This window comes from Piliocolobus tephrosceles, chromosome 3 (assembly GCF_002776525.5).
Source record: "Piliocolobus tephrosceles isolate RC106 chromosome 3, ASM277652v3, whole genome shotgun sequence".
Classification (NCBI taxonomy): Eukaryota; Metazoa; Chordata; class Mammalia; order Primates; family Cercopithecidae; genus Piliocolobus; species Piliocolobus tephrosceles.
The window spans coordinates 144,567,839-144,581,320 of NC_045436.1; the positions used below are offsets into that span (position 1 = coordinate 144,567,839).

General features: G+C 41.1%; 1 protein-coding gene across 20 annotated transcripts in view; it reads right to left on the minus strand.

Moving 5' to 3' along the window:
* The window catches only part of LIMCH1 (LIM and calponin homology domains 1), a 349,030-nt gene that overhangs the window by 46,816 nt on the left and 288,732 nt on the right, over window positions 1-13,482 (minus strand). For all 20 annotated transcript variants that reach the window (XM_023224628.1, XM_023224619.2, XM_023224618.2 and 17 more), the window contains 4 exons: window positions 8,456-8,582; window positions 6,807-6,964; window positions 6,192-6,600; window positions 2,473-2,688 (listed from right to left, as the gene is read on the minus strand). In XM_023224628.1, coding sequence (XP_023080396.1) covers window positions 2,473-2,688; window positions 6,192-6,600; window positions 6,807-6,964; window positions 8,456-8,582 — 910 coding nt within the window. The remainder of the gene's footprint in view (window positions 1-2,472; window positions 2,689-6,191; window positions 6,601-6,806; window positions 6,965-8,455; window positions 8,583-13,482) is intronic.

The window sequence follows — 13,482 nt, forward strand, 5'->3', positions numbered from 1 at the left end:
TAGTACAGCTAACAACTTAGCTCATAGTCTGAGAGATATATACAGAGATTTTCCCACACAGAAAGTAATGCAATACCCTCTGCCACAGTTGATTTAAGAGCCTAAAGTACTATAGACAGGGTCCATAAATACTACTACCTATTCAGAAACATTAGGGTTCACTAAACTAGAAATTACTCTGAACTAGACAATTTCTCCAAGGAAGAAATACACAAAAGGAAATGACTCCCAGGCTTTTCTGAGTTTAGGCCTGCATCCTTAGGCGACCAGGATCCGGCTCGTTTCTAGGAAGAAAGTCTTGAAGGCCACCCTTCTCCATGTGATCATGCATAAACTTTTGAAATCGCATGGTTTCTTTCAGATCATGTAATTTTGCTTCTCTTAAAACAAGATACTTTGGGGGATATGTAATCAATGTGAAATCTTTTTTATGAAGGGAATTTAGAAAATGCTCATCATGAAAAATGGCAAAAGAGAAATAAGAACAGAATTATTAACTGTCCCTGAAAAGCAATGCCACCCCTATGTCTAATTTGGGGGGCTTCTAGTCTAATTTTAACAGCATAAGTTAATGTTTACTCTATCAGTTAAGTTGCTAGCAGAACTCAATATTCTGTCTCCTGATCATCTGCAAGAAATCTCTAGCAGAGGTAAGATGTACGCAAATGAAAAGTAAAATGGAAGTCCAGGAGGTCCAAGTTCAGGAGAGAATGCATTGGCCTGGATCACAAAACTTTGCTCCTAGAGACTAGGAAACATGTTACCATGGTGAGAAAATGATTTTGGTCTATTCCCATTTGAATCTCTTTCATAGAGCACTTGGGTACTGCGGGGAAAAATTATATCTTCTCAAATCCTCTGAAAAACATAATTTTAGTGTTCAAAAGACTAATCATAGAGGAAAAAAATGATGATATCCAGCCTTCTGGGTGGGTTTTAGCTAGCTGGGTCACACAACGCTCAGCTCCCTTGGTGCTGGAAGACGTTTCCTTTCACACCAAACCTTTCTAGGTCCTGGGGGAAAATATCTTGACAGTTTTTTCCTTCTTTTAACTATAATACAAACCCAAATGCTATAAATTAGAACAGCAGAAACTCAGCCTCTGGTGAGGACAAATGAGGTTGAACAGAGTCCAGCCCGCACCTCAAAAGCAGGGCTGCATCTGTGTAGTGACAGTTTTGGTTAGATTAGTAAAACCAGCGTGAGTCTTTCTGGTGAGAGATGGAAGAAAGTGTAATTTTCCCAATGATGTCTTCTACTCCAAAGCAACAAATTTCATATTGAGTTCACTCTTCTGCCATACCTGTATTAGCATACATTTTTTTAGCTTTGCCATTCAATAGTACTCTCATGCTCTACATTACTTTCAGCTTTTAAATGAATTTTTGTTTCTTTAATAAGAAAAAGGCCCTTTTATATATATCGCTGGGGATGGAAAGCCAGATTCTGATAGCACCAGTTATTTTCAAATGGCACTAACAAGTCTAATGAGGTCCTAAATAAACAGGGGAAAAAAAGGTATTTTAAAGATTTACTTATTCTTCTATAACACTGGACACCAATAGCGAAACAAGAAAAGGTAATTTCTGGCTCATAAATTGTAATACCTTCCATTATACCCCAATGATACAGGTGGAATTGTGTCTCCCAAAATTCATATTATTGAAGTCCTAACCCTTTAACTACTCAGAATGTGACCTTTGGAAATAGGGCTGCTGTAGATGTGATTAGTTAAGATGAGGTCACACTGGAGGAGGGTGGACCTACTCAGTATGACTGGTGTTCTTTTAAAAAGGGGAAATCAGGCCGGATGCGGTAGCTCATGCCTGTAATCCCAGCACTTTTGGGAGGCTGAGGTGGGTGGATCACTTGAGGTCAGGAGTTCAAGACCAACATGGTGAAAACTGTCTCTATGAAAAATACAAAATTAGCTGAGTGCAGTTGTGCATGCCTGTAGTCCCAGCTACTCGGGAGGCTGAGGCAGGAGAATTGCTTGAACCCCAGAGGCAGAGGTTGCAGTGAGCTAAGATTGAGCCATTACACTCCAGCCTGGGCAAAAAGAACAAAACTCCATCTCAAAAAATAAAATAAAACAAAATAAAAAGGGGAAATCAGAATACAGACACATCCACAGGGAGAACACCACTGAAGATGAAGGCAGAGAGGGGGATGACACATCCATAAGCCCAGGAACCAGAGGCTAGGAGAGAGACCTGGAACAGATGCTCCCTCATGACCAGTAGAGGGAGCCAACTCTGCCAACACCTTGGTTTTGGACTTCTAGCCACCAGGACTGTGAGACCATTTCTGTCATTTAAGCGACTGAGTTTGTGATACTTACAGCAGCCCTAGCAAACTAATACGCCAACATAGAAAGAAATGGTCATTATCATGACCTACTTATTTTTAAAAACAGATTCTTACACCATGGAATTATCCCAAAGGGAGGTGGAGAAATGTTTGGTTCTTACTGTGAGCTCTCGGGGAACAGAGTTTGGCTTCTTTATGTTGATTTCGATGCTACTGTTGTCTTGTTTCAGCTCCAGGGGAGACCCGTGCACTCTGGCCACACCTTCAAACATCTGGGATTTGGTTAAGGAGTGGGCAGGTGCCACCGTGGGACACTCTCTTTCCTTCTCCTCCTCTCTATGAACCGTCTCTCCATTCACGCTGACTTTCCCATCTACCTATAAAAACCAGAATGAACAAAAACCATGCTATATATACCCCAATTAAAGACTGTAACAAAACGACACGTTCAGAATTACCTCAAAAGATGATCATTTAAAAACCACAGTCCAATCAAGAAAGAGGTCTCTTAAATGTTCTGATGGGATCCACAAGTTAGGGCTTCTATAAACGCTATCTTTAAGGGCCTCCTTAAAAGGTAGTTGGCCTGCTTGGGCCACTTCACTTTAGATTCCATTTCATGTTCACCTCATTTATGGTCTGCTTTTATTTTAGAGTACAGAAAACCAAAGAATCTCAAGTACAAACACATGCCACATATTGGGGTTCCAATACTGTTTCAGTTCAGTTCTGATTGCTATTCCACAATTTTGACTGTTTTTCTGGCTAGCATATAAATGAGGCGGAACTTACCACAGATGAGGAATATTTTTACAGCTTATCCCACGGTGCTAACAGGGGCAACAGATACTTTTTTGAGGCTAAGGCAGAGGGTAAGGGACCTGAGACTATGCTCTGTTACAATGAATCTCTATTTCTAGTTACTTTTATAACCTCCATTTTTCAAAGAGAAAAAGACCATGCACATTAAAATATTTTTGTTTTGCACTCACATCTAGGGGAGGCAGTTAGAGCAAGAAAGGGAAACCAGAGAGGGTGGTTAGCCTGGCTTACTGAAAGGCATCTGGAAATCTCGGTCTTGAAATTTGAGGCAGAAAGTAGAGTGGTTTTGAGAGGGAGTTCTGCAGTTAGGTGACCTGATTGAAACCTGGCTCTACCATTTAACAAGCATGGAATCTTCAACAGGTTTCCTATTCTCTGTGCTCAGACGCAAAATTTAAAGTAACAGTATCTTCCTCATAGTGCTGTTATGGAGATTTTATGGATTACCATATGTACAGAATTTAGAATAGTACCTGACACATTTTAAGTCTTAACTATTAGCCATCATTATCATTAGGCCTCTTATTTATTTATTTATTTATTTATGAGACAGAGTCTCACTCTGTCGCCCAGGCTGGAGTGGAGTGGTGCAATCTCAGCTCACTGCAGCCTCCGCCTTCCTGGTTCAAGCAATTCTCGTGCCTCAACCTCCCAAGTAGATGGGAATACAGGCGTGTGCCAACATGCCTGGTTAATTTTTGTATTTTTAGTAGAGACAAGGTTTCATCATGTTGGCCAGACTGGTCTCGAACTCCTGGTCTCAAGTGATCTGCCTGTCTTGGCCTCCCAAAGTGCTGGCATTACTTTGTGAGCCACCTTGCCCAGCCTCACTAGGCCTTTTAAAATCTTTTAAAAGAAATAATGGAAGGCTGGATATTAGTTATAGTTTATTTACCTTAAGCCACTGGTCTTCTTACTCTATTATTTGTTACCCATAAAAACAAATTTAAATCACAACTCAGCACACACACATAAATATAACTGAAACAGAAGTTTCCCCAAGCAATTTTGCCTTCATTGTGTGACACATACTGTTTTTTTTATTGTGTTCTATTTCAGTTCATTTTTTTTTATGTTGGCTTCAAACCACTACATTGATTTTATAACCTAGCAACAGGTGGTAACTCTCAGTTTGAAAAAACAATGCCTTAAACTATTTCTCTGATCTTCCTTTATCCTTAATTCTGTTGTACTGGAAAAACAATGGAGCCTGTATTCCCTGCCCTGCCCTCCAAGAAGACACACACACACACACACACACACACACACACACACACACGCGCACACACACACACACACGCTTACCCCTTAGCTTCTGTCCTGGCATATTAGCTTGTAACAACAGTCTGATTTGCATGTTACCTTTGACCAAAGTTGCTGTCCACGCACTCAGTAATGGCCATCAATAGGCCATCAATAGAAATATTAGCCAGTGAGGCCTATGATGAGGCAGGGGACCCCCACCAGTGAGTGGTGCGGAGTAATCTCCAGCTCTAAGAGGGCCTCTGCTCAAATTCTCTAATAACCCCCTCCACGGAAGTGCTTTCTGAGGCCGCCATACCACCTTGCTCCACTTTGCCACAGTGGTGAAGAACAGAGTTTTCTCAGAGCTGAAGTTCTGCCATAAAATCATCTATGCTAATTCTTCTGTTTAAACAATCACTTTGCACTATTTACAGAAAGGAGAGAAAGTGGACACCTAGACTGTATGATCAGATGTCTTGGAAATCCAGTTAAATAAATGTATTCCCTATCCTATTCTGGGCCACCTCAACATAGAATCTTCCTTCAGGAAATACCATAGCCATTCATTATCATAGGCCCTAGGTGAAGGAAAGCTTCTGAAACACTTAGGTGGACCATTGAGCACCCATGGGCATGTGTGTATCTGTGTGTGTGTGAGTCCATATGATTAGTAGCTCATCTTCTCAGGAAAAATTCACTTACTTATTTAAGGAGCACTTGCTGAGTGCTTACTCTGTCCTGGGCAACTGTGCCAGGCTCTCAGGATGAAGCCATGAATGACAAAGAGATGGCCCTTGCCCTTATAAGGGGACAAACAGCTCAATGTGATCCAGATGAGACAGTCTGGACATTTTTCTTTTGTTTTATCAAAGCCTAAGAGAGATTTTTGAGATACATTCAGAGTTATTTTAGCAAAAGTCAGAAAGTGTAGTTTTGTTCCCTTTGAAATACAGCAAGGAAGCTACATGGCATCGCATTGCTCAATCAGTTACAAAAACTTTTCTACGTAATGGTCACATCTCGGAGTGACGCATTCTACCTCTGTTTGTTACAAACTCATTGAGCACAAGGACAAGGGGAACTGATTTTTCTTTATAAGTCAAAAGAACTTAAGACAAAGGATGAGTGCTACTTCCTGACATAAGGGAAAGTACTTGAATTTGAGGAAGTGAAAAGATGCTTGGTTTCCACAAGTTCTTCAGTCTGGAACACTATTTTACACACCTATTAGCAAAACAACCCAGTTTCTTTCCACTTGTTTAAAAAACCTGTCTCATCTGAGGACGAAATATGTCCCATGTTCCCATGTGTTCATTGTATTTGTATCAATTGCAGCATCTTTTTGGATGCTGCAATGTCAAATGGATGCTGAATGCTAATTTCTTCCTCAAAGAGAGGTAGCTGCATATACTTCTATTTGAACCAAAAGCAAATAAAATGTTGTTTTGAGGAGTCTGCCATAACTCCCGATACCTAGAAATACTGGGGTATTACTAAATCAGGGTTTTTACTACTAGTACAGAGAAATCATGCCATTATATCAAACTAGAAAATAGACCTTGCTCATGGAGACGACTCCACTATCAATCTTATAGGAGTCCATCTGTATTAACAACAGCAATTGAGGGAAACAGCTGTCCCTTAAGCATTTACAAACCAAATCTCTAGAGACCTATGACTTTCACAGCTGTAAATGTCAACACATTTTGCTTCTGTATGGTAAAAAGAATGACATTTTCTTGAGTCACGATGTTTCTCTCCATTGACTCTCTGGAGTTCAGCTTTGGTTCTATTCTTAAGGAACTTGTCCTACCTTAAAGGTCTTCAGAATTTCTTGAGAATTTTTGGGTTGGGAGTAAGGCTTGGGTGTCAGCATAGGCACTGCTTTGGGAGTGACAGTTTTGCTTGGAGACCCACTGCCTGCTGACATGCTGGTATCCAGAACACTGGCACGAGTAATGGTGGTTTCAACAGTGGCAGTAAATTTGGGTGGAGGCAGTGACTGTTGCCGCAGGTATTTCATGGGGTTGGGGTCATTCAGGAAGGAGGATAAATTTGGCTCTGTTGAATGGCTTCTTTCCAGAATTTTTGGCATCTCCAAGCGTTCAAGAACAGCCTCACTGATGGTGAACCTCTCAATGTACTGTTGAAGGATCCCTTCTGCCTCCTCCTGGGACTGAGCGTTCTTATATGCTTCATGCAACTCTCTCTCTCTCCGCTCTCTAAAGGACACAGAAGGGAGAGGCAATAACAAAGTCAACTAATGAAAATTGCAAAGAGGACCTTGGTAGAAACCAGGGTGGCATTGAAGAGACAGTACAGGGAATATAAAAATATTACTATTAGAACCTTTATGACAGCCAACAATTTTTAGAAAAAAAAAACTAGATAATATTGTACATTAAAAATGACAACAGAAAGAACTCACTTTTCTTGAACAATTTCTCTGTAGGTTTTGATGCTCTTCCTTCGTTCACTTTTTCCATCTTCTCCAGCCAGTAACTTCTCCATTTTTTTCCTTTCTTCCTCTTTCTTGATTAAGTCCTGAGAAACACTTCTTCTACGACTCTTCCAACGAGCCAGGTCCTGGAAGGGAAAGAGAAATATGATATTCTTCTTCAGACTTGCGCATAATTCCATTTGTATTCTTCAGAGTTTAGTCATCTCCATTTCTACTCTTTAGAGAACTGACTATGGGCCCAGGCACTATAACATTGTGTGCATTCTCACACAATCCAATGTAAGTCTGGAACTGGAATGCCTCAAAGGCAGAAACATCCAGATATTATCTACAGTATCCATAGCAGGGCAGCACATTTATTTAAATATGGCAGTGTGAAATACGCACTCACATTTCATGTCAGTTGCCAAATTTCAGAGAATTGCCTCACAAGGTAACTAAGAAACTTCATTCCTTCCTATTTATAACTTCTGCATTGTGAATAGATTTGCTGACAAAAGAATAGTAGGGATTCATTTTCCACACAGAAGGTAGTCAATGCAGGAAAAAATAGTTTTGGAGTCTTTAGATCTGGTGATTCTATATGTATTAATTCATCTGATCCTTACAACAACCTCACCACAATCCTACAGGTAGTTATAGCATAATGATGAGGAGTGAGGATACTGGAGTCAGATGGATGGGGTTGCAGCGGTGGGAAATAATCCCAGCTCTATCTTTTCCATGCTGTGGAATCTCAGGCTTGTTTCTTAGTCCCCCTGTGCCTCCATTTCCTCCTCTCTAAAGTGAGGATGATAATAGTACCTATTCTTACAAGCTTGTAGGGTTAAATGTGAAAATAGATGTAAGGTGCCAGGCACACAATAAGTGTTCAAAATATTTTAGACATAATTGTTACTATATTTTATCAACTTTGGAGAAGTTAACTTTTTAAACTAAAGGTGTAGTCAAGTTTGCAATAGCTACCTCCAGAGTGCTTTGTGAGAATTAAACGAAATAATCCACTCTCCCTCCTCTCTCCCCACTTTGGCTCTCAGCACACAATCTCAAAGCCCTCATCAGCCTCTTTAGCCTTCCTTCCCTGGTTCTAATCCTGGCTCCCCCACTCGCTAGCTGTGTGACGTTCAGCAAGTGACAGCTGTGCTGGGATTCGTCTGTGGAATCGAGGACAATAAGAGTTGCTAGTTCATTGAGTTACTAAGAGGATTAAATGAATGCATGCAAGCACTTAGAACAATGCCTGGTACTGGTATACGTTTGATGTGGGTCATTGTTATCGTTACTATCATCATAATCATGATCAGTTTCAAATATATAACCTCAGAAGATAGTGCAGCCTCAATTCTGCATCCCGTTCCAGTTTCCTGCCTCCCCTCCCCACCTTTGTGGCCAAGCTTCTGGCCAGGGTGTTTGCTGATTACATATCTGGGCTATCACTCCATGCCTTCACGCTGCTACTCACCTTCGGTTGAGTCCCACGTTTACCGTGTTACCTTTTGAAACCCTCTAGGGGCTCCCTTCCCTCGCATGGCTTTCAGGTCCATGTCTACCCACCCGGCTGGATTTTCTGCTACCAGAAGCCTCCCCGCTGCCCGCGCGCCTTGGCCGGAACTCACATCTTGCCATTTGTCGTCCTCTTCCCTCAGCTGGTTATTTATCAGCTGCAGCTGCTCCTGGCGGGCCCTGCTGTGCGGCTGCACCGTGGCCTCCTCCTCACACCGCATGTCAAACATGCTCGTGCTCCTGAGTGCGGAGAGAGCGAACACAAGAGGGACCGCGATCAGCGCCTGTCGCGTCTCCGCGCGCCTGGGCGTCCTGCCGCGTGGGGGCGCTACCGGGCTTGGAAAACTGCCCCCCTTCCCTGGCTGCGCACAGCGCGTGATGGGCAGCGTGTTCTGGCCCTGAACGTGCTGGCACCCCACCGCCTCCTTTTGCCGCAAACGCCAAAAATGTGACCATCTTTGTCTTCAGTGATGCCACTGAATCGGGTCAATATAATTTTATGTGTAGGTGCCAAAATAGGTTTAAAGAAGAACTAGAAAAATGGTATTTGAAGCCCCGGGCTCCTCTCATTTGGAAATGCATTTTAAAAATAAAATTAAGATAATTAAAAGGTATAACCTGGGGAGCACTTGTGGGGAAAGAGGGCGGTGTTCCATGAAGTAAAACTTTATTACGGTAAATGCTTCTTTGTGTAGAAAGCTGGCTTAAAGGCTTCCTGCGTGAATGGAGGCAATTTCTCCATTTCCAAAAAAATATCATTTGGCCTTAAGACACCCACTTTTTCTTATTTTATTGAATTTTAGGTGCATCTGACAACTATGGATTGCTGATGTATATGTTCGTTGTAATCATGTCTTTTTATTTCTTGTAAAACTGCTGTAATTGATAGTGCAGTTGATGGCATCTTGGAATCAAGAAAATAAGGCATTTTATAACAAGAGTAAGGAGTAAAATACATAAATTAGGTATATATTTTGTATTCTAATATGCACAGTCATTTAATTTTTGTCAGGATACCTCTGAATATACTCTTTTAAAAGAAAAATGAAAGGGAAAACAATCTTTAAAAAACTCTTAGACTGCACATATAATTTATATATTCTATAGGAGCTTATTAAACATTGCGCAAGACCTAGGGCCTTTTTTTGTGATGCTTACATAAACCTTTGTTACAGCGAAAGCTGAAGCAGCAAGATGAAAACAGAAATAGAAACCAAAGCAAAATCCTCCTCCTTTTATTTTTCTTTCAAAGAAATGACTCACTTTGGGACAAGTGGGTTATGGAGCCCAAAATTCAAGACATAGAGGGCTCTTAAAGCTCACTGTTAAGTGCCAGCAACAAAAAATGGTGATAGTCCGTTTCTGAAACCAGCCTAACACAAAGAAAAAAAAAGCTACCATGCACTTAGACACCAAAGAATTCCAGACATCATCAGTGATGTCCAAAACTGTTACTCCCATGGCCAGACAATGAACAGCAGCAGCATCGCTGAATGCAAAGGGCTCCCTAGCAGGCAGCTGTCTGGAAGATGACCCCCAAAGCAATGGCTGCCCACCTTCTCAATCCACTCAAAAGGAATCTGTACAAATGTGTGAGTGCCTCTCTCCACTCTCCAGATTTTGGACAATTCAAGTCTGACCTAAGAGAACTAAACTGAAAACTGTAATTGCAACCTGTCTTCCCCAAGAGTATTCTAATAATCTGGCTGCATAGAAGGACTCTTAGCTGAGGTTCCTATTAGCATGGATATGACAAGCCACTGCATAATGCTGCCTCCATGTATTCAGTGGAGAATGTTGATTTCAGCAGCTGTGCCTTCTAGAAAAAATAAACTGAGCCAGGCGTGGTGGCTCACGCCTGTAATCCCAGCACTTTGGGAGGCCGAGGTGGGCAGATCACTTGAGGTCAGGAGTTCAAGACCAGCCTGGTCAACATGGTGAAATCCCTTCTCTACTAAAAATACAACAACAATAATAATAATAATAATCATAATTAGCCAGGCGTGCTGGCACATGCCTATAGTCCCAGCTACTAGGGAGGCTGAGGCAGGAGGATGGCTTGAACCTGGGAGGCAGAAGTTGCAGTGAGCTGAGATTGCACCACTGCATTCCAGCCTGGGTGACAGAGTGAGACTCCATCTCAATAAATAAATAAATAAATAAATAAATAAGAAAAGAAAAAAAGAAAAAGAAACTGTAGTCCTCGATAGAGGAGAAGGGCTGTGATTTTTCATCTATTTTAGACTATTGATTAATGTTACCTAAGAAAGATTAAGAAATTTGCAGGATTAGGTAGAAAAGTCTAACCCATGCTTTTAAACTTCATGGATCAAAATTCACTGAAGCAGGCCTTCCAGAAAGACACAAAAATTCATCCCATTCTTCCTCTCACAGTTAAAAAAAAAAATCTTACTTTTAAAATATTCAATCTAGTCAGTTCATCTTTTAAGGTGATTTAAAATCTTTGCTAAGATCTTAGAAGACTTAAACCTCTCTGAACTGGGACCCTCCTATCATCCCCCTAAGTAGTTTGTAGATTATGGGAGAGGAAAGAGGTTCCTTCATTCAGCTCTGCCATCTGTAATATCTGCAGGTTAGAATTTCGGTTTAGGCCACAATGGGTGGCCACAGATCCAGGTTTTCTTCTGGGACCCCAAGAAGAAAATGGCAGCCTTCTCCAGGATCTGGGATTTGATTATCTCACCCAGTGGCCCTGGAGAAAATGAGAGCAGGCCTTAAGAATTACCTTTGTCTGTCCTGCGTTCCCATCTCCACTCCCACTGTGAAGCTCTAACTAGCTCAGCCCAAATATGGCCAGAAGCCAGTTAGTTAAATAAAAGGAGAAACTGTTGTTTGCCCTTTCATGTACCAGGAAGTACAGGTTGAACATCTCTAATCCCAAAATCTGAAATCTGAAATGCTCCAAACTCCCAAACTTTTTGAGTGCTGACATGACCCCACAAGTGGAAAATTCTACCCCTGACCTTGTGTGATGGGATGCAGTCAAAACTTTGTTTCATGCACAAAATTATTTAAACTATTGTATAAAATCACCTCCAGGCTATCCGTATAAGGTATATATGGAACATAAATGAATTTCATATTTAGACTTGGGTTCCATCCTCAAGATATTTCACTATGTATATTCAAATATTCCAAAATCTAAAGAAGTTCAAAATCTGAAACACTTCTCACTCCAAGCATTTTCTATAAGGCAGGCTCAACCTGTATTTTTTTCTCAAGTGTTTTTTTGTTTTGTTTTGTTTTAAAGAAATATCAGCAAACTGGCCAAAAAACAAGGAACAAACCTGAGTGATATATTTATGCCATTTTCAAAAAAAATTAAGAAGTTGAGAATTGATAATACTAAAAAGAAAATGGGTTGAGTTGTCATTCAGAACATGTTCCCTTTTTCAGGTTAGACTTGGCCTCCCAAATGAAGAGGTGTGTCTGGGGATGGGGGTTGACGGGTATGGGATCCTGGAGACGGCCAGCTTCCAGAATATTAACGTGACTTGGACTAATACTGTGCTCCGCAGTACCTTATGTCTATGCCCTTGGGCTGTTGGCATGAGGGCTCCTGGCTGCAGAGTCCAGGAGTCTCCCTTGGTGGTGGGTTGGCATTTTTGAGGGCCAGGATGGAATTACCCCAAGCGCCTGGAAATTGTTTCTGGGCCAAGTCTACAGTAAAGGAATTCAGAATAAAATGGCCTATGGCTCTCACAAAGTACCGACTCCTTTGGTGGGCCGGGTATTGGGAGGGAAAGAGTGTGTAAGTGAGGAAAAGGGCAAGAAGGTGAAATTAAATCTATGGAAACATTCTTGGCTGGCCAGGAGGTGGAAATTTCTCCGTTTGCCTGTGTGGTAGGTCTGCCCCTGACCTATATTCTCCTTAAAGGGCTCATCTTTTTTTCTGATCGGGCTCTATTTTAAGAATGTGTCAATTATTAATAAACATAGCCTGTGCCAAAAAAATGCCTTTAAAGATTTTGGAAAAAGGAGCTATTAAGGGAATAAACTAAAAATAGTATAAGTTTCTATTTTAAGAATAAATTCCTGATATCAACTTTTCATTTTGTTCCCCACATGGTTTCATGTAAATTGTATCTGCTCTAAGCAGGAAACCCAGCACTTTGGGTATCCCTAGATAAGAGCTCTGGAAAAGAAGCTCCTTTTACTCTTCTTGGTCCCTGGGGCTGCATTTTGTAAACTTAGAGAAGGCAAGAGGGGAGTCCCTGTCCCCACCCCTTTTAAGAAATCATTAACTTTTCCTGTGGGTGAAGTTTTGTGTTCAGGTGCAGGCAAAATTCAGAAACTCTTTAATTTCCCTTCCTTTCTTTCACCTTTTAGGGTTTCCCAGGGGTCTATTTTAAGCAAATTGTATAGTAGCCTTGTATTGATGAAGAATAAATCCATTCTATCAAAATGTTTTTGCTCACCAAACCAAAGTAGTGTTTTGCCTATCGATCTTATAAAACCCTCCTTTCAGTGAATGTTAAATATTGCCATTGCAGGTTTGAAAAGTAATAACCAGGGCTCAATTTTACAGACTACTTAACTCTGTGTAGTCAGTCAAGCTCAGGCTGAATTTGGTTTTGAGGCATAAGTGTTCTTTATGTCAGATCACATATGGGAAACTTGGCCCTGGAGTTTGACCACTTAGAGCTTGGAGTCCAAACTAAGTAGACATCTTAAACACAAACATGGAAATAGCACAATCTGAGGACACTTACTGTTTTGCCTAATCTCATTGTCATTGGTGGAAATGATGTTTGCGTGTTCTACGTGCAAATTCTATTCAAATTCCTCATTGTGTGACTTGAAACTGAGGCTCAGGAAAGGACAGACAAAGGAGGACTGGTGATTGCATCCTGGATGGCCCAGGCTCCCATGAGGCCACAAAATGCTTCTCAATGTCAGGATCAGCAGACTACTGATGCTGGATTTAGATATTAATCAACGTTTCTTCATATACAAATTACGTGAATCTGAGAAGGCTAGTATTTTGCAATAAATAAATAAATAAATAAATAAGTAGTTTGCCTTATGTATCAGTTGCAGAATGATCTGCATATGGGAAATCCATTTCTGAAGCAGAGTTAACGTGGTCACAAATGGGAGGGTTTGGATTCTTCTCAAA